The sequence below is a fragment of the Motacilla alba genome, chromosome 7 (genome assembly GCF_015832195.1).
Source record: "Motacilla alba alba isolate MOTALB_02 chromosome 7, Motacilla_alba_V1.0_pri, whole genome shotgun sequence".
Classification (NCBI taxonomy): Eukaryota; Metazoa; Chordata; class Aves; order Passeriformes; family Motacillidae; genus Motacilla; species Motacilla alba.
In genome coordinates this window covers 26,245,721-26,267,366 of record NC_052022.1, presented here as the reverse complement: position 1 = coordinate 26,267,366, position 21,646 = coordinate 26,245,721, and the positions used below count along the sequence as shown (strand labels likewise).

General features: G+C 40.7%; 1 protein-coding gene across 8 annotated transcripts in view; it reads left to right on the top strand.

The window, feature by feature from the left end:
• PLEKHM3 (pleckstrin homology domain containing M3) overlaps positions 1-21,646 on the top strand; it is a 102,568-nt gene that overhangs the window by 58,918 nt on the left and 22,004 nt on the right. For 3 of the 8 annotated variants that reach the window (XM_038143609.1, XM_038143611.1, XM_038143610.1), the window contains exons 7-8: positions 3,765-3,922; positions 13,872-20,381. In XM_038143609.1, the coding sequence (XP_037999537.1) occupies positions 3,765-3,922; positions 13,872-14,049 (336 nt within the window). In that variant the 3' untranslated portion in view covers positions 14,050-20,381. Of the gene's footprint in view, positions 1-245; positions 460-3,764; positions 3,923-13,871; positions 20,382-21,119; positions 21,249-21,646 lie in introns of those variants that run through there. The other 5 variants (XR_005257658.1, XM_038143612.1, XM_038143613.1 and 2 more) reach the window with 3 other exon arrangements.

Here is a 21,646-nt window from a genome sequence, read left to right as displayed (position 1 = left end):
ATGTATGTACATGTGGGTGTGTATGCTTATACAATTCCTAATGTGACACACACAGGAGCTGCGGTGTGCAAAGCATGGCTTTCTGTCTTCTGGAAGCTTAGAGAAATGTTTTCCTGATCCAGAGAGATGAACAGTGATTCTGATCTGAACACTGGGGCTATTCAGAGACACAACTTGCTTTGGACTTCTGGACACAACTGTTTTCCTTCTCTTGTCACCAAGTAGTGTACCCCAATGTATTCCAGGTACAGCAGTGATAAGCGTGGCCCTGTGTCCACAATGATGTTGGGATGGATTCCTTGACCAGCTAAGGAAGAAAAAGCTGCATTGTACCCTCTGTCATTTGCTGACTGGGATGCCATCATTAACCACCTCTCACCCATAGTTTTGACCAATTAAACAATTGCTTGCTCTACAAAGAGTTTGGATTAGAAACAGACCTTGCTCTTTATGTGTGCTGTAAGTAGAAGAGAATCTGAACTCAGCAAAATTTTAATTTAAGCTTGATGCTTTTTTCTTCTTAAGAGAGAGACATACATTTTTAATCCTTTGCCAGGTGTATGCTGAGACATCCCCTATGTTAAAGAGATAAGTCAAGGGGGAACATTTTGGTTTCTGTTCTTTGGCATACTCTTAACTTTTATGCTAAGCTGTCACACTTGTGAAATGTGACGTACTTTTCTGCAGCTTGTAGTGTGTGATTTCACAGTTTCTGTGTTTTGTAAACTTATTTTGTAAACTGAAATGTTCTTAGGAAAGGTTCAGGTCAGAGCTTAGGAATGACTCCAGCAGTGAGAACAGACGTGTGCTGGATTAGACTGCATAGGGGCTGTGAAGTCTTCATCACTGAAAGGCTTTAGGAGCAGATACAGCAGTAAAGAGTGATGTAAATATTAGTGGCTCTGCCAAGACAGCCTCTTGAGGTCTTTCTTTTCCTCCCATAATTTCCATGATATCTGGATAATGCATTACATTTGACTATCACACTTCTATTCTTTTATCACTTTTGTTTCCTTGAAACTCAAAATCAGATTCTAGCCACAACTGGGAGAAGATCCTGGGACTCTTCCATCATGGTTCCGGGATGTCTGAACTGACTGACTCTGGACCTCTGGCACAGAGTAACAGGCACAGGAGAAGTTTTAAAACCTTTGGTGACATGTTCTGTGCTCCTTTTCCCAAGCCATAAAGCACTCACTGTTACCACAAAACAGTGAGTAGACAGCCAAGTAGACTTGGGATAGCAAATAGAAATCTTCCTTTCTGCTTGCCTAGCATAAATGGAGACGAGGATTTTATTCTTATTAGCTACAAACAGGAACGAGAGAAGGCTGCAAGGAAAAATCATCCTGTGCACAGCCTTGAGGTCTCTGATGAAACAAAATAACACAAAATTTACAGATGCTAAAACCAGTGATAACATCGATTTGATGCTGCATTTTGTCTTCCTCCTATAATACAGTAAAATGGCCTGTAATTCACATTGCAAAATTGGCATGCATGGCTCTTTGAAGATATCATCTTCCTTGTATGTCTGCAGTGGCCAGAGTAACAAGCCCACCCACTATAGTGCTACAACAAGCCATACAAATAAATAATTTAATAAAGAGGGACAAATAACACCATCTCCTCAGGGCAGCTGCCCACTCGAGTGTCTTGCTTAGATTGTGAACTCTTCGGCACAGGAAAGTTTGGTAGTTTTAAATTCACTCCCAGTGCTTAGGAATGTAATAGAATATGATAATTGTGTTTATGACATTATATAAAATGTTACTTCAGTTCAGATATTTTACTTTTAAATCGTTGCTGACAGAGACATTAGTTCAGATTTAGAGAGTTTGTTTGCACTGTGTCTTTAGCCTGCCATTTTAAGCTGAGTAGTTGTGGCCTGAGGTGACTGCTATAGCATGAAGATTCTCTGGAAAATTTGTATGCATTGTGATTTATTTATTATCTTTGTATGTGCATTTCATCTCTTAGTGCCTAAGTGGGTTTTTGGAGGGTGACTGTAGCCTTGTGACTTGCTGGGTGGCTTCACTGTTTCTTTCTTTCTGTTTATTGAATATTGTCAACTTCTGTGTCTCCCCTCTGTAACTGTGGAGTCTGCAAGCAAAATATTTCTTCCTTCAAAATGAAAAACAAACCCTAGCCTGAGGGAGCTAAATTAGCTTCTGACCATCTGTTAGGTGGTTAGCAGTATCACTGCCTTGAACTATGGCTTCATTTTCGTATTTCATGCAGCAGCTTCTCTGCATTGTTTATATTATGGTTCAAGGGATCTTCCGATACCAGGATGCAATAGGAACGTCATTTTTCCTCTGACATGAGCAGATGTCCTATCTGCAGTAGTAGCAATAACATTGCTGCTTCCTGTTGTTGCAGGTGTTGTCAGCAGGCTGGAGCTGAAGGCAAAGAAGGGGCACGTTTCAGCCCGTGCCATTCACTGCCATCAACACCAGCACTCCCCATGCACCTCCTTTCCCAGTTCTACTTGTTACTAATGGCTTTCTTGGCTAGTGGGCAGGAAGTTGCCCTGGAACACAAATTTATTTCCTTACTACCTGGACTTTGCTTCTCTGTTCTTCTTTGCATTGGTATCTCTGCTTTCTCTAGATTTGGTTATGCCTAACCCAAATTACAAGTGGTGCATTACCATATTTAGGGAAGGGGTGCCTGAACTAAATGAGTGTGTGACACTCATTTAAGTGTAAAACTCCCCACTCTTGGGTTCCAGGGCACAACCCCATGCAACTCTTCAGTCAGCAATTACTGCATTCTTTTTCCTTTTTACAGGAGGTTGCTATCAAATCCCATGACACATTTCTATCACTAATCTGGCAAGCTGCCATTCAGACCACAGGAAGCCCAGAAGAGAAGAATATACACTTAGGGCCTTATTCCATCTTCATTCTTCCCCACAACAGCAGAATTCCTTAAAGTCTCTAGAAGTTTGATCTGAATGGAAAGTATTTTGCCTGAATAGCACCCCTTATTGAGGCATTGTCTCCAAGTCACAAATTTAGATGAGTGTTGTGGTTAGCAGTTTAAGGTTTGGTCATTTTTTCCACACCAACATGAGGAGTGCTAATCACTTCTCATGGTCTAGCAGGATTCTCTGGGACTTCTTGATTTGAGAGCTGGACACTGAAGGGAAAAAAAAAAACCAAAAAACAAACAAGTTCCTCTTCAAGACTTTACCTAAGAAGTTATTCATTTTAGCAGGGAGCAGAACATTATATTTGAGTGGTTTTCAGTGGGAAACACAGTCCTACTAAAGGACTAAAGCCAGGACTCTGTCACAACATACATGCAAAAAACTTGTACTTTGAAGGAAAAGAAACAACCAAAACTGTGGTATGTGCATAAAAAGTAAGAAGAAGTGAAAATTGTAAGGCAGTATTCATAGCTGTAAGAAATAATGTGGAAGCCTTAAACTTGTTTCCTGTTTACTTCTTTGTGCCTTATTGTATGAATGCATTGTTGTACTTAAAATGACTACTTATATTTTGTTATTGCCATGTACAGATTTACAAAGAGATAGTAACTTAGTTTTCATGTTCAGATCATTGCTGCTTCAATGACTACTATTATCACTTGTGTTTTCATGGAGCTCCAATTGTTGGGAAGTAACTTTCCAACAACTTTTTTGTTGTTGTAACCAACAGCATGTACCTACATTTCTGTTGTAATAAGTATTGTCTCAGTCTTTCAGGTCATTCTGGTTATTTCTGAGGGGTTCATTCCATATTGTCTTCTCATTCCAGGTTATTGAAGGAAAGCTGGCTCCTTTTTTGGGAAAGGTGATCAAGTTTGCCACCTCTCATGTGTACAGCTGCAGCCTTTGTAGCCAAAAGGGCTTCATCTGTGAGATTTGCAACAATGGAGAAATCCTTTACCCCTTTGAGGACATTTCTACAAGCAGGTACTCCAATGTGGTAATATCAGTCATACATTTGATTTGAGTGTTAAAGCCTGGAGGATTCTCAGCCTCGTGACCTTATATTTAAATAATTAGGGACTAGATTCCACTAATGCACATTTCTGGGGAGCTACAGTGGATCACTGCTCCAGGGAGGCCACCATGAGCAAACGTGGAAGCAAATGAGAAGTGCTGCTTCCCAAGGTCCTGTAAGTCTCAGAACAGCTGTTCAAAAAGGGAAAAGCCCCCAGTATCATCACACAGTGTGATTTATTCAAAGCTCTTCTGTGTTTGCTGCTTTTCTTGTCCTGAAAAGCCAGATGACTTTTCTGGAGTGATCACAGACATCTTTCTGTTCTCTGGTGTCACTGGGCCCATAATGTACAGGAATCATCCAGTATAAAACAATAACCATCTATTCTGAAGTTCTTCCCCATGAAATGTTACGGCTAGTTCTCTGCTCTCTCTGCTTATTCCTCTGTGCCTGTGTACGCAAGATTTTAATTTTTTTTAAATTATATTGCTGTTCTCAGGTGGCAACAAAGTAAGTGTAAGTGTATGTGAATCCTAAACTAAACCAAAAAACCCTTTATTTCAGATCATGTAGAGTACTGGATACTAGGTCAGGGACAGGAGTCACAAGGGAAACCTAGAAGCAAAATGCAGGAAACCAAAGCAGACTTGGCAACACAGCAGTGTTACTACTCTTTTTCAGTAGTGTCTTGGAGTTTGAATAAAGGAGATGCATTTTTTTTCCAGCCTTGACAGAAAGACAGTATATCTGACATCCACAGATAAGTATTTTTTGTCTGTTTCGAATGCAGTCATTGTAATTTGTTCTCCAAAGTGTTCATTTGAAAGGGGAAAAAATCTAGGACCCACCTTTTGAAACAATCAGGATCAGCCAATTAAAAGGGTTTGTTAAGAGTCTGGTTCCCTTGCATGCACAAAGATGTTAAATTACAAGTAACCAGGGACTACTCTTAAGGGATTTTCAGTCTGATCTGAGTTTCAAAGGTTGTTTGCACATAGTTTTTCCAGAGTCTTATTCTAAAAAATGTATTGACAAAGCAGTGGATAAAAGCTAAACAAGGTATGTGGCTGAGTTTATAAACAGTTTTAAAGAAAGAATGCATCTAGGGTGCATGGTGAGATAGGCTGAGTTAAAAGACAGACTAAGATGGCATAAAACATAAGATGTCTCTGGAGACTGCATAATAGGTGATTGAAGATATTCCCAAAAGATTAATGAGAATGTGAAGGAACATTTGGGAATGCAAGTTTACGTTTAAATTTGATTTGTCTGGGGGATTTTTAGTCAGAAAACCATTATCGGGTGTATTTTGTTTCCCTGCCCTTCAGCTGAGATCAGACATACCTTGCAATTACAGAGTTCAAAACCCTCTGGAATCAAATAGAATTTGTCAGCAATTCAAGCCAACAGAAGCTGCTCTAGCTCCTGTGTTTATGTCAGTTAGAAGCCAGAAAGGACTTGTGTTCATGTTTCACAAATGTGAAGTTATGGTTGATGTTATGCCAAAGACAGCAGTCTTTGTTAATGATTTTAATTAAAACACAATCAGCATGAAATGTTCTCCAAGATTTCTCTTTCTTATCTCATCATTCTGCTTACTCCTTTTGTATTCCTTATAACTAAACCTTGTTTTTATCCCCAGCATTTTCTGTTTCCCTTCCTAGTTAATTTTCTGATCTCATTACTACACATGCACCTATGTGGAACCAACCAAATTATTTCAGTTCCATATTTTTGCTCTGGCAACAAGTTATGCCAACAGAGGAGCTTGTACAGTAAAGCTACTGTGCAGCTCTATCAGCTGCAAAGCAGTGAGGGAGAAGGTCAGGTGGAGGGATTTTGTGTTTGTTTCCATCTCTTAAAGATGAGAGAGGTTTCTGAAGTAGGTGTACTGACCACTACAAGACAAGGTAAGGTGAGGAGACTGGTTAGAAATCGAGAGATGTACAGAGTAACCTGTGGCAAATGGAATGGCAAGTCCTAAAAGGTCCATGTAAAGACTTGCAATTATACCTGAAAATTCTGATGATATATTCAGAATTTCCTTGTCAGTTGTCATACAGACCTCTGAGTAAAACAGTCAGATTTGTGATTTAGTTGTACTATTCTGAGTCCACAGTGTACAGAGATAATTGACTACAACTCCCTTTTCTCCATCCTGGTTTTCTGGGAAATGCTATCTACAGCACAGTACTCATATTTTGTACACAATAGTGGACTACCAGCTACCCTGGCTGAAGCTGGTGAGTTGAGGAGGAAAGAGCTGCTGAACTCTGAAGACTGTATTTTTATTTCTGCATTTGAATGTTTGTTCACTTTTGAGCTATTAACTTCCAGCAAACTGGGCTGTTAGGTTAGAAATATTCAAAAGTGGGCGCATGACATCTTTTGCAAACTTTGCTGCATGTTTAAAAAGTGAAGCCTGCTTTTGTGCGTATGTGTGTGTATATATGTATGTCTGTGTTGAGCTGGCATTTGGAGTTTTGGCTACCTCCCTGATCTTTCTTGCTCTTTGAGAGAAGAGTGACAGCTGTCAGAGTGGCCATTACAATTCCAAGGTGGTTCTCAGTTGGCTGTTAACTTTCCCTCCTCGTGGTCTCTTAGGTCAGCTTTGAGGTGAAGAGATTGTTTCTCTCCAAAATATTCTCAACAGTTTCTGGCACAGTGTTCAGTAGGAATTTATGAAGGATGGATATTCTTTAGATAGATGCAGCTGAGAGGAAAAGAGGGCCCCTCTTGAGGGCTGGAGTTTCTCTTTGGTCTGGTTATTTGCTTGAGAGTCATTTTTGTCAGTCCTTGGGCAAACAGAGTGAATACCTGGGTTATGCACTCCTCAGGGTTTGAATACACATATGTTACATACCCTTCTCTCGCTAATCAGTGTGACACATTCCTTTGTTGGCAAACGGTTCCAAAACAAACACAATCAGTTCACTTAATTAGCGGGTCTGTGGGCTGTGCTTGGCAGGCTCTTTACATCCTGCTCAACAATGCAGCGCAACAGTTTGCTGCCTTGAATGTAAGGGTGGGCTCACAAAGTCATAAGCTTTCTAATGATACATCCTTTCTCTGGCTGTTCTTGGGAGGTGGCCATTCTGCACAGATCTTAATGAAAGCTGGGATTCAGCAGTTAAACAGTTTCTTAGAAATTGTCCCATCCTTTTGATGCCTCTTCCAGTCAGTTTGATTCTTCTGTCCCTTATTTCCCTCTTTTCTATCTTACCCATATTTATATAATACTTAATCGGGATTCTTTCAAAATTTCAGCATTTCACCTTCTTTTTGAAGGTCTCTAAATCATGAGAACTATTTAAAGCCTCTTGAAATAATTGCACATTTCATGGACCAAATTTTCAGCTAATGTAAACTCTCAGAGCTCTGCTTTTGCTGAAGTTCTGGAAACTTAAATAAACTGAGCATCTGCCTCCTATTTTATTTCTTGGGCTAAATTTGCCCCGGGCTTAAATTTTGTGAGTAAACATATAAAATTATCACATTATATCACTTATTTTATATTTACAGGTGTTGTGCAATGACTTTAAATATCCTTGACTGTAAATTGGCTTGTTAGATCTGTCCTTGCCCATTAGCAAGCAGGCACTTCCCCTCAAGTTGCTTTGATTTAACTTGTTCTAAACTAATGTGGGGAAGAGGTTTTGTTTCTTTCTCCTAAAATTAAAAAAAGACCCAACAACCAAAAAACAGAAGTGAAGTCTGGGTAGTGGAACTGTTGTTTATAGTAGTGGCTATTTGTTTTGTAGTGTGTTTGTTTTATAACTTAGAACAATTTTTAACAATTTTTGAATCTTAAGGAATACTGAGAAAATTACCTTTGGAATGAGAATATAATTTATTAAAACATGTTTTCTGTCCCATCAGATAATTAAGCAATCATGGTATGATTAAGATTATGTTACCCATTTAATAAAGTGTTGGTCTTGCCTGTCATCATCCTAATGATTACTTTCACAGGCAATTAAATTTGTTGTGTTTTGCTGGTAAAGTTACTTGCTTGTTAAGAACAATTTAATCCATTCCTTTCCTTTTATGTGCTGACTGTAGATGTATGTGAAGCATGGAGAGTTGCTCTTTTGTGTTCATATTCATTTATCAAAGCTAAACTGTTTTCACTTTGTTAAGTTAATTTGTTCTGCTGATCAGTTAAGACATGTAGACCTTTTAAGATACAAACCAGAAGGCCCAAGTTTAAAATAGACGTGCCACAGAACAGACTTGACTATGTCAACCAGCTTGGATGCCTCCATAATCTTTGGCTACCATCCTGATAAGACCTGTGAATGTACTTTGCACATAGTGACAAGGTCTGCTAAAGGCTCTGGGGCTATGCGTGCTGAAGTCTTTGCAAAGTTACAGCTTACTGTGTTATGGATGCTGTGTCACTGGACAAATGCAACTTGGAGCGTTTGGGAGAATGTTGAAGATAGATGTTAGGTGAAGAGACTGAAATACGCAGTACACAGTATTTGCAGGAAATACCTTGGCACAGGTCGAAGGCATCACTCAAAGTACATAATTTTCTCTCTTGCTTTGATTGGTTTTGCTAGAAAGCCTTTCCCCAGGCCCGGCTCACCTGAGTTGTGCCAGTAGTTTAGTACCTAATTTTTGAAAGAGCTTAGCTTATCAGATGCTGATAGCTAGCTCAAAGCACTCTGAAGTGATCTGCTCAGCACTTCTTTGAGGAAATGTAGGCACCTAAGTAGATGTTAAGTTCTCTAGGTGATTTAATTTCACCTGAATCTGTCAAAACTGATCAAAATCTTCTGGCCCAGATTGTCTTAGTTTTGTTTGTGCAGGGTAGCACAGTAATATTATCTGGAAGATGTAAACAGAAGACAATAAAGTATACCGGCTTTTTCATCAAGTATTGTCTTTTGCAACTGAATTAGCTTTAGAGGTTGATTTTACTTGCCTCATGTCACAGTGGTTTTTAACTAGAATGTCCAGTCAATGTCATATTAGTGCCAACTTTCTTCCATTCATTTACCACGTGGGCATCCCTCCCTAGGCAGGCTACTTGCATTGGTTCCTAGGCAACTGGAATAATATTACTGCACGTGTGTGTCAGGCATTGATTGCCTTTGGGGCTTTTTTTGTATTGTAAGTGAACACAGGCTAGTCCTTTTTCCTTTTCTTTGTGTTCTGCTAAAGGCTCAGAGTTTGAAGGGCCTGTCTATGATATTCACAGCTGAGCAATTCCCAAGTGCTTGCAGACAGGCACATGTGCATAGTGTGGGATGATGATCATGCTGGAATCCCTAGGCAAGGCTTACTTCAGCCAGCGTGGTTTGCTCTTTGGAGTTTTGTAATAGCCAAGTTACAGGTGGTTTAGTGTTTTGGGTGCTTGGTGAATGTTTAGCATCATCTAAGGAAAACATAATGGATGATCCCATTTAATCCTGCTTTTACTCTGCATGGCAGGAAAGAAGAAACTGAAGAGTTTAGTCGAGAAGGATTCAGCCCTAAATCAAATCCTTGCTGAAATTTCTCCCAAGGGATTACTCACTTGTGTAATCTTGTGTTACTCAAAGGTGTGCAAGGTCTGGCACAAAGAAAGTGAGTTTATTGAATGAAAAAAATGAAAGCTAATGTATAAAATGACAAAGAAAGGGTAGTGGGTGAATGTGGCACTGCAGTGAGACAGGGGAGCTCTTACCCTTCTCAGCTCTGCTAGGAGCCCCTGGCTGACCTTGAGCAAGCCAGTTCACCTCTCACTTCCTGTTGTGAGGTGGGAATGGTGCTGTATCTGTACAGCCAGCCCCTGAGCATGGGACTGAAGGTGTCCCAATAAACCTTGTTGGTTCCAGCAGCTTCATCCCACCTTTATACCAGTCACATAGGTAAGTCTATCAACCAGTAAGGTTCCTGTGAGACAAAAACCTCGCTTTCAGATGACATCCTGGGCTACCTGTTGATCATCCCTGCTTCATTTTTCTGTTTAAGGTGAAAGGTCTTTGAGTCCTCTTTGTGTTGTACCCTCCACTTCAGGCACCTGATTCTGCTCAGGGGCACTTAATGGTGGTGCAGTACAGGGAATAAATATGAGCATTATCAATTGGTTGTCCAGCATCTAGAATTACTTGAGCTGTATTCCTGGGAAAAATAGATGGGAAGCATGAAAAGAGCATGCCAGAATTTGCAATTTACTAGATATTGATATGTTTCAAGTGCCCAGACTTAATGGGAGATACTAACTTCAGCATTTCCTCAGCATACAAGGAATGATTATATGCTTTTAATGTAGAAAGCCTTTTCTTTTGTAACTAGTGATGATAATAATAAGAGCATTATAATGCCTCTCTGGCTGGGGAGAGCTTTGCCCTTTCTCTTACACTTTCCAGTGCAATAGAAATTATTTAGAGGATTGAATTATTCTCTGCATTTTTTACTCCATACAAGTAAAACATCCTTAAAACATAAAACACCCCCTAAAGTCTCAACAGAAATTGAGTTAGGTCAGGAAAGAGGGAAAAAAAAAAAAACAAAAAAAAACCCCACCAAAATAGAGAGGAAGCTATTTCAGCTGCCTTCTTAGAAGACTGCAAGCCTGTGTGAAAACAACACGCAGTGTTCACTAAGTCTTCAAATACTGTTTGAAAAATAGCAAGATGCTATTAATGTGCAGTGTCACAATATCATTCATTAAAGAGGGAAACATGAAAGGCCTGAATGGCTATGGGCTCATCAGCTTATTATCAGTGGTGAATAGCATTCTCACAAAGGATGTAGGGACTTTTTGGCCTCTAGACAAAGAATAAGTCAGGATTCAGAAATAGCACCTGAACTGTGAATTACCTATGACAACAACAAGGGTTAAGGGAAAGATAAGTAGGTGTAGTGAACTATTAAGTGAGCCTTTTATAGGCTACAAAATATATTTTATTTCTCCAGAGAAATAAAATCATTTTAATATACTGAGGCTTGAAAACAACAAAAGATCCTGTGAAATTCACATGTGGAGATAAAATTAGATCTCAGAATTAACTAGGAAGCAATCTGTTTGTAATATTCTAAAAAGGAATTTAGTGCTGGAGTTTTTGGTATCACTGGAGAACCTCTTGCAGTGAGGTCAGAAATGGTCAACCAGTTGGCATTCCAGGGCCAGTTGAGATTGATATGAGGAAAAGCAGAGCTGTGTAGGTAGCTTGGGGTAGTATAGCTCCACCATTTTAAAAGGAGTGACTTGCCAGTTGCATGAAGGCAGAGCAAGATCAGCAATGCCCCCCTGCCCTGGTGGCTTTGTCAGTGAGGGCGACACAAGCATCTAGTGAAGGCTGAAATGGGTGTCCTCTCTACTTGTTCCTGTGCAGAGCTAGAGGCAGCTTTGTTCTCCAACTCAGAGCACCCTTCATCTAGGCTGCTGCTTTGTTGTCATCTGGACCCCTTGGCTGGGCTCAACCTTCACAAGAGAAGGCAGAAAATAGGTCTTCAGAGCAGCAGTCAGCGGGCACCAGAATGGACCCACAATAGCAGCAGTGGAGGCCACTGCAGGGACTGTGAGATCAGGGCTGGCTGTTTGCTCTGCCTCTGCTTAGTGCCTGACAGTGTGGGGTCCTGGGCACAGCTTCAGCTACTGCACCAGCTCTAATGAATAACAGTTCAGACAGTTTTTCTCTCTGTTTTGATTCTGACCGATGGGAAAAAAAGTTTGTTAATCTTTTCCACTGACTTTATTTCTGAAAAATGAATTTGTATTAATTTGAACACCATTAGTCTTTGTTTGCTCTACTGATGGCCTTTGACTTGAAAGACCAGGTGTGCTGGCTCCTCTCTCATCCTGCTCAATACACTTCAGCAGTAATTTCTGATAGGTTTTGTCATTTCCATGTATGCTGTAGAGAAATATTGGTCTAGCATAGGGGGTGGTGATGTGAGAGCACAAAATTACACTCCTCATCAATCATTAGCCTCTAGCAACTTCCAAGGCACTGTAAACTGCTGACTAACAAGGGAGAATTAGCTTGATAAAATCACCATTAGTGTCAGTTGAGAGTGGTGTAAAGTTTTAAAGACACTGCTGTGTTCCGTCTCTTCTTTGCCCATTAGTGTGTCTGTTTGTGGAGATCCCAACCCAGCAAAGCACGGAAGAACACTTAATGGAAGGCAGATCAGTAATCCCAGAGAAATCAGTAGGATATGAGTGCTAAGCATGTGTGCATGTGCTTCGCTGGATAAGGGCAATAACACACTCTCTGAGCACAGAAATTGTAAATATCTCTGCATGAGCCAGTTTCTTGATTCAAAACAAGATTAAGACTGTAGCTGCACTCAGAAATCCAACAGTCAAGTTTTACTGCAAGAGAGCATGGAAACCAGTAGATATACTGCTTTATATTTAGCCTTGTTCACCTGCCTTTTCTTTCTCATATTTAAGTTTTATCAATTTATGCTAATTAGAAATGTGCCTCCTTAAATCTCTGCACAGCCTTCTTAAAGCTCTGCAGTTATTAAAATTTATGCCATTTTTGGAGCCATGCATAAAACTTCAAGTGCAGCCAGACCAGGAACAGTTTTTTTAAAAGTTACAGATGAGATGCAGCCAATATAGCTAACAGGTTGTGTTAGCATATGGGCTTCTCTAAGTATTGTCAGACCCCATGCCTTGTGGCTTCTCACTTTTTGGGGGTTTCTTTCTTCAGGTTTTTAATTTTTCTTCACAGTCTTGAAGACAAGAACCTTTTTCCTATGAAAAATAGGTTCAAAGCATACCAGCAAAAAACCCCTCTAAAGTTATAATAATGGGCACTTGGATTCTTATGTAGTCATTTGACTACAGTATCTACAAGAAAGGAAAAAAAAGTGCAAGGCATTTCAAGATGTCCTATGGAATCGCCAAGGGTGACCCACCCATTGTTTGTACTTCCGGGTTACTCTAAAGTTTCGTGTTTTGTTGCTTTTATTATTTGATTATCCAACTGAAATCTAAGACTTTTTACCTCTGACAGTCCTCCTTTTACTTTTTCCTTTGGTTACAAAGCTGTAGTGACAACTCATCACTACAGATAGATATTTGCATTGAAAGGCCGAGAATGTCCAACTGTTGAGTTGTAGCCCACTCGTTATTTCCAGATGTTTCATTGCTCCACATCCATCTGCAACTGGGGATTGATCTGCTGTGACATTAAGTTCATTGCCTCACAATACCCCAAAAGTAAACCACTCATCTTGTTTGAGCAGTTGATTTGTGTGAAGTCCTAATGTCACATTGAGAACAGAATAACACAGCTTTGAATGCCAGAAGCATAGCTCAATGTATTGATCAATTGATCAGAATGGATCAGTTGTCTTCATCTAGTCTAGTCTTCCATAGGACAAGGGCAGACAACACTTACCTCTGTTTCATTTTTACTTTTGAAATGACAACTTCTGCTGTTGAAGTGGACTGTTCTTTACTCTTTCCAGAACAGCTGACCACTGGAGCTTCAATGAGAAATATGCCGCATCATGGCTGTTGCAAATCACAGAATCTGTTTCTGCAAATGCTGAAATATACCTTATTGGAAAATAATATAGTCACGCCTCATTTACAAACAAAGCGAGACCTGTCTTTCATAAAACAAAGTTGATGTCTTTTCAGTGATATACCTGATTACTAGTTACTAAGAAGATAAGTATTAATCCTTCTAAAAACTTGTCTGTGAAGCAGAACTGCTGGGACAGATCCTCAGCAACTGCAAAATGAATGCAAGTCAATTGATTTTAGTGCTCCTGAGTAGCTTTACACCAGCAGAGGTGTGGCCATACCAGTGTCTTTTACAACGCCACTCTAATGAAGCATAATGCTCTTTGAGCTCACAGAATGGTGTCAAGGAATACCTGCTGCCCACAGCCCACGTGAAGCCCGTTGCATGCTCTGGTCCTATGTTGTGATTCAATTTTGACACTAATTTGTGTTTGCAGGTGTGAAAGCTGTGGTGCTGTCTTCCACTCTGAGTGCAAAGTGAAGGCTGTACCATGCCCCAGGTGTGTGCGTAAAGAATTGCAGAAGAAGCAGAAATCCTTCTGGAGGCAACTGAATATGGACGAGAACTTTGAAGAGTCTTGCAACATGTTTGAATTGTCATATCAGAACACATGAGGTCCTTAAGGCAGTGGCCAGCCTGAAGAGAATCCCTCTCCCAGCTGCCAGCTCAAGCAAATTCTCTGCTTAGACAGGCAGAAATTGTTTTGAAAAATATTACCTGACCTTCTTCATCTGTGAAATAAGAGCTGCCAAAGTGGCCATAAAGCCTTGTTGGCTTTGAAATACCAATGGCTAAACTGCATTTAAGTCCAGCCTTTGACTCTCATTCAAAATGTGGTTTATGAGAAATGCTTTAGGTCTAGCTAATTAAGTACCCAACTTTCTTTTTCACCTCTGGGAACACTTTATCTCAAGGCAGAAAATATTTGCTGCCATGATTGCATTATTTTTTATGTTGTTCGTTTAGAGTTGATGAACCATCTACTTATTTATGTGTATTATTTATTTATTAGTAGCCTTGGCAGAGCTTCTGGTGAGGTGTTTCACAGAACCCGATAGAGCAGGAATTATTTTTAATCCACTGTCTCCTTCTGATATGGACATGTAGTTTCACTTCCTCATGTTTTCAGAGAACTACCTTAAAGGATCTCCCTTAAACCTTATTTGGGGTGCTTGCAAACAGAAGACACAGAATAATTCCTTCAGTTATGTTTATATATTTATAACCACCCCAGTGAACTGCTCCATATTCAGATAACCATGGGACTTGCTACTCTTTCTGTTCAGGCTGGAAGTATCAGTTAAGCTCTGTCACTGAAGTCCTTTGAGATTTGTGCTGGTTGCTCTTGATTCATGGCAGGCTATGTCCTTGTCTGTAGTAACATGATGTTGGTTCTCCTCCTTCCAGTCTGAAACTTTAGGGCATTTTAAGTGTTCACACTGGTTTTCTTTTTATTTCCTGAAGTTTACTTCAAATGTTTTTCTAATCTGAACCTGTTGAACTGATAGTTAGGAAAGTGGTCTTGCCCATTTTAATTAGCAAAAAATCTCCAAAATTGTGAAACGCTACTTTGCTGTTTTCATATGCAACTTGTGTCCTACATTCTCTCTGAGCTCCGAGGCATTTATAGTTCTGTAATGACTTCCATGGTGGACGGTGAAGTTCCTTGAGGTATGATTCTGCTTCACACACCTGGAACACAGGGAAGTATAAAACACAGTGAATTATTTTGTAAAGGGAAGTACCTGATGGATTTAACTGGGGAGGTGTGTGTCGTTGCTGGCAGTATGTTTAATTCATGGCGAATTCACTTCCAATGAGCAGTTAGATTGTCTTCCCCTCATTTCACATTCCTGACTCTTTTCCACACCCTGCAGTGATATGTGTATTACATACCTATGAAAGCATTCATATGTATATATATATATATACATACACAAACACACACACATCTATATATAGAAAGTAAATATGTTTTCAGAAGAATAATGCCAGTTGCATGTGTATTTTTCCTCTCCTCTCACATAGGTTTGTGAAAATATGGAATACTGATTTTTGCTTTCTATATAATCTACAGACTGTTGTTTTCAAGGCAGAAAGCAGTTTTGATTGTTGAAGCATCTCACTAATTGCTGAAGTATTTGAAATGAAAGAACAGGGTACATCATGCTTACATTAAAAGGCAAAATGCTGCAATGAGTTGCCTTGTACTGGAATATAAGTGGTTACCTTTTCCAGCCTCCAGTCAAAGAAAAAAGTAGCTTTCTCAAATTTGAGTGCAACTACTATATGTAAATATATATGCAGAAGCATGTTTATATCTCTATACATTAGACAACCAGTGCCTTTCTTTTGCAGAAATTCTTCCTTCATTGGGATTCTTTAGAAGGAAGTGAGGGTTTTTCCATGTTCTTGGCAAAGTGCTGTAGGGATTCCCATACTTAATAAACATGGTGAATCATGCACCTTTGTCACCAAAATTAATACTTCCCATACACAATGGTGTCTCTGTCTCAGCTCACTGTTCCTCATGTGAAAATGAGTTGCTTTTGGCTATCACCCTTAAAGGTATAATGTTCCTTGCAAATCCATTCCCATGCAAAGAATTCCCTGTGTTCAGAAATGCAAACACTGGGGAAGTATTGTGGAATTAGTCAGGCAAACAGGAACTGCACTGGTACTGGCTGAATAAACAGAACGCTCCCATGTTTTTCAGCTTGTGTCACTACAATTACTGCTGTGGCAAAGCCAGTAGCTCTGAAACTGTCAGCATCTGGCAGGTACTATTTTGAATTATCTGTAGACATAATGTTAGGTCATTAAAAAAAAAATGGTGGTGTTTTTCATATCCTCATGCTCTGGTATTTATAATGCCTCACAGTGCTTGTTCATGTCCAGCTCAGTTTGGAGAAGGCTGCTTGAGTGCACTGTCAAAAACCATGCGGAGTCAAGGAATCAAGGTTCAGACATTGCAGAATATTAGTTACTTTGACAGATGTCCTGTCTAGAAAGTACCAGCCATGTGGGTGGTTAGATATTGGAATTGAACGCTGGAATAACAACATAGACAGCATTGGAGTTGCTCTGGGTTTGTACATGTACTACAGAACAGTTTCTTTGCTAACAGAGATTTAAAGGATAAAAAGTATGATGTTGGCAAAACTGCCGAAATTAGTCATGGGTCTGAAACCACTGCCATTATAAATGGCATAGAGCAAGAGCATGTTATGGTATTCTGTCAGTGCTCCGAGCTTTATGTAAAAGGATACTATACAATACAATACAGATCATGCTATTTGCTTTAAATCCAGTGTTGTAGTAAACTAGCTAGTTCCTCAAATGAATAGACATTAATTTCTACTTTGGAAAAGTGATACAGCTTCACAGTAGCTCTAGGAGCAGGCTGTAATGTGGAAGATGATGTCCTCTCAGGGATGCCTAGCTCCTATCCAAAACCATTTATTCCTTATAGGTAAGATAAAATATTTTGTCACCAATTTTTGTAAGCATAATGAAAGGCTTAATCCTGCCCTCAGTCGATTTTCTTGCAGGAGCCATCTGCAAGCAGGAGCCTCAGCCTGGGGTTCTGCAGGTGGTTTGGGTTTCAGACAGCGCTGTACCCTTGCATGGTTGTCTCTGCTGTATCACCAGTGCTCCGTGCTGGTCCCTACTGCTGCTGTCTGCCCATGCTGCAGCCCACAGCCTGCACGTGGCTCTGCTCTGCAGACTTCTGGATGAGCATCAGCTGGTAGAGTTCCTGGGGGCTTTGCAGATTGCATGACTCTGCCCACTCTCTCCCCCCACCCCAGGTGAAATTATGCATTAGTACTTCAGACTTGTCCTACCCATGTGTGAAATAAATTAGAACGATGCCATTTCATTGTGAATCAAGAATAAAATATGCTGTTTGTCTTCTTCAAAGAGAAGATGCTTTCATAACTGACTGAAAAGAAATTGTTCTGTAATCCAGTTACTGCTTTTGCTTTGTACAGAACTCATTATCAGTTTAAAAATAGGGTGCTTAACTGCAGTGGACCATAGCTTCACTCTCTACAGGTACTTACAGTTGTTAGTCTGATATTATTTAAATCTAGGACACTATCGAGATCTTTCTTCAAGTCTCTTTTCCTCTTTACCCTAACCATCTACCTTTCCTTTAATGGGAAGATGGGCCTATTTAGGGGATGCAAACTGCAGCTCTTTTTGTATTATCAATCTATAAAAAGAGAAATTCGTATTTCTTGTGTAGGAATCCTCCTACTGCTTTTCTTGTTTTTTGTCTGTCTTATGTGGTGGAAAATGATGGGTTTGTGATATGACAAAATATCCTGGCTGGCACATACCAATATGAGCTTACTGCTGGGATCCATAGGAATTGGTAGGTATGAGGGAAGGTACTCTTTTGAGAGGAACTTAAGTTTTTGCAGTACTGTGCAGGCTCTGATGGCCCTGTTAGGAGTGAATCATCAGGGTATCTCTGGAGCTCCTCTTGTCAAGGCTTCTCTTATTATTAGCATAGTGTGTGTATTACAATAGTTTGATGATAATGTCTTGAAAGATTTTTAAAAAGAGCAGAGGATGTCTGTTTACAATGAAATGGGGAAGCTGCCCAGTTGAATTTTGCTTTTACCCTGTAGCAACAGAAGCCACTGAGTTTCCTAAGCTTCCCAGAGGTCACTGCCTGGATTGCAGCTGACTGTTGATCTGTATTAAAAAAAAAAATAAATTGAATAATTGCCATAATTTTCTAATTTTTTTTCTGCCACTGAGTTGCAAGCCAGTCTCCCCTCTCTCTCCACTGTCTCTGTTCCTCACCTTACTCATAGTACTGAGCCTATAGCCAGGCTTGGAGCTTCATAGGTCATTGTGTTGCTTTTGAACCAGTTGAGTCCGGTCATTCTCTCCTTTGTAATTTGCCTTCCAATTTTCCCTTCCCAATAGGAGTGCCTTACAGTACAGTATATTAGTGTCTCTCTTCCTGTTTTGGATTTCCTGATTGCATCTGCTGTTTTATTAACTTAAACCGAAACGCTCCTGTGGCTGGGCCTGCTCTTTCGCAGGAGCAGCTGAATAAATCAGTTTGCTTGTTCTGCCCGCATGAAGTTAGCTCTACAGGCTTCATATACCAGCTCTGAAGACACCAAGCTGTGTGGGAACTCCTCACTTTTGCTCATTTTGGTGCCTTAAATTTTGAGAAGTGAATGATTTTTTTTAGAAATGCTCTGCCATGATGCAATGTGTTTGGCATTGGAGCTTAAAACCCTTGCTCATGACAGTTTCCATCGTGCTAGGAATGGTAACCATAACACTTGTTTATTGTCTATGTTTTTGTGAGGGCATTATTTTTGAGAGAGGATAGTGTGGAGATGGTATTGGTTCTTATGATGTGTATTTTTGAGACTTGCTGGGCTGCTTAGCCTGAGATGCAGTTGTGCAAGACCTTCAGAAGCTGTGCATGTATAATAATGTCAAGTACAGAGAATTAAAACAGGGTCAGGTCACATGCAGTTTTGCTCCTCCTGGCGCCCCTGGCCAGTCCACACTACAAGGCCAGGGACTCCCATACTGAGCCCCCTGCTCTCTTGCACAGCTGGGTCCAGTGCTGTGGGAGTGAAGGTGTTTCCTCAAAGCTCAATTTTAATACAGCCTGCCTCCCTGGAGGCTGACCCAGTGCGGGTTTAGTCAGCCTCACCTCAGAGAGAGGGTTAGCCCGTTGCAATTTTAGCAGTATTTGCTGAAGTATGTGGCATGTGTCAGCCTGGGGCACAAGTCTATACTAACTGTGATTTCGTAAGTCCACACTTGACACCAGTAGCAGAAATCCCCTTAACAGCAGCAGTGCTGTTACTGCATTTTAGCAGTACAGAGAGGAGACAGCCTGGATAATAATGTGCAAAATCCTTCTTTACTTGAAAACCCTGGTGTGGCCGTGATGGCTTGAGTCATATGTTAAAATGCCAATTTCATCCAAATTCCCTAGGGTGACCATTAATCCAAATTGCAAACATGCCACTTGTGGTCAGCATCAGAGATATCTAGGTCTGGAGAGCTATCGGCTGTCTAGGACCAAAGTGTATTAGACTTTGTCTTTGTGCACAGGTGTCAGTGGCTCAATTATTTATTTATTTATTCCTGTCTAATCCACATGTTAAACCATTATGAATCCTTGAATACACAGCATTGTTTTGGTGGAAAAAAGGATTTGTTTCAGTTTTGCTTATGCACTTGTCTACCAAGTTGATTTTGCTTAAACTAAACTGTGCTTTCAGTTTGGATTTTTAATTAATACCTGTGATACCAAGTTACCTTACATGAGTCCCTGCTATACTTGAGGTAAGCAAAAGTAAATTCATGAGCAAAATGTGTGTTTCATAGGTATTAAGTGATGAAGGCAGCTTGCAAATCAACTTTAGTTCAGTCAAGGCAGTTAAAAGCCAGGGAAAGCCAGGTGTGAGCAGCAGAGCACAGTGGCTGATGTGGTCCCTGGCAGCCTGGGGTTACCTTCCTGCCAGAGCACCAGCTCACCTGCACCATTTCAGTGAATTTTAGCATTGCTGGCAGTGCGCCCTGAGTTTTTGGAATACCCTTATGTGTGTGTGCTACTGTGTTAACTTATTTGCAACATTGTTATGTGTATTTCATTGTTGTTGGTTTGGGTTTTTTTTACTTTTGACAAGGATATTTTTTTAAATTATCTGCAACTACTGGGCAATAGTCTTAATTTATTATTGATGTGTAATGATGTTATAATTTGAATGCATTGAGTTTGAATTGCTTGTTGACACTTGAGCAGGGTTTATTTGGGTTCACTTGTGACTGCATCAGAGCACCAGTCCCTCCTGTATAAAGGCAACTCTCAATAAACACTAAAAAAATGTTACTCGTCCTTTTTAATTTGCCTTCTGGTGGGTACTGTACCACAGGTAGGGCAAGGCTCTGAAAGAGTGATAGTTTTCTTAAAAATGCTTCTCTGCTGGTTAAAATCTTCTGAAACTAAGAAAATATGATACTTACTGTTCCCAGATCTCAGCCAGGAGGGCCTCTGGAAGTACTGTTGATGTCTGCATCAGGCTCTTGGGGTTTGGATTCCCAGTTAAATCTTGTGGGTTTGGAAAGCCACAAATTTCTAGATTTGTAATGGTGCTGACCCCTGCCATGAGCTCCCAGGGGATCTTACTGTGGCTTTGAGGCACCCTTGAAACAGGGCTCCTGGGAGGCTTGCAGCAGGCAGCTGCTTACTGTGTGGCTGCCACATGCCCTCTGCCAGAAGGGTCCAAGGTCAGGGCCTTGAACTCTAAGTAAGGGAGGCATCTCCCAAGTGGACTGAGGGGACCACTGAGGGGCTGTAAGGGCAGAATTTTGCCCATGTTAGCAGGGTTCTCACACCTATGAATGTAGGAGCAGGCAAGATTCTTGTTCTTCTTGGTGGTTTCTTCCAGTGCACTAGCTAAGGTGTTTCTGCAGCTCCTTGAATCTGGATTCGATGACTAAAGATTGCAGCACAGAGCTGTGGTGGAGCTCATGGGCCTAAACCCCCTGCCTGACACTCCCCAGAGCATCCCACACCCAGCCTTATGTTCTGGTAGCTTTCAAAGAGAAGGATCTATCCCCTCCTTCACGATGTTCCTGCCCATCCTCAGAAAGACCAGAAGTCCATCGGGAATGTCAATCCTCTCTCCTGCAGGAACCTTTGGACTTCATCCCTGTGATGCAATCAGCTACAAGCAATGAGTTAATGTTTGACCAGGACCACACAAGCTGCACAAGGAAACCGTGTGCGAGACCTTCTCTTCCTCCTTATTTGCTTTACAAGGTGAGCAAATTCTGCTATGACATCTCCTTCCCCTTTCACTGCCTCCCCTCCTCACTTCACCCTCTAAGAGGTAGTGTGAAAAAGCATCCATGCAGAGCAGAGACCATGGGCTCTGTGGAGCCCTGGGAAGAGCATGCCACTCCAAGCTCTAGCTCTTCTTTTAAAGTCAGGATAATTCATTTTAAAAGAGCTACCCTTCTAGCTCTCAGACCAAAATTAAGAATATTTGGGTTAGTATGTGAAGTTGACTGGTTTTCTGAAAGAATGGAGTTAGCAACCTCCTCCTTTCCTTAGGGACTGGCTGTGAGGCTTACCATACCTTTTCAGTGAAAGCACGCTGAGGGCAAATGAAAATATTCTGGGAGTGTGTGTACATAGCTCTGGACTGTCTTGTTAAA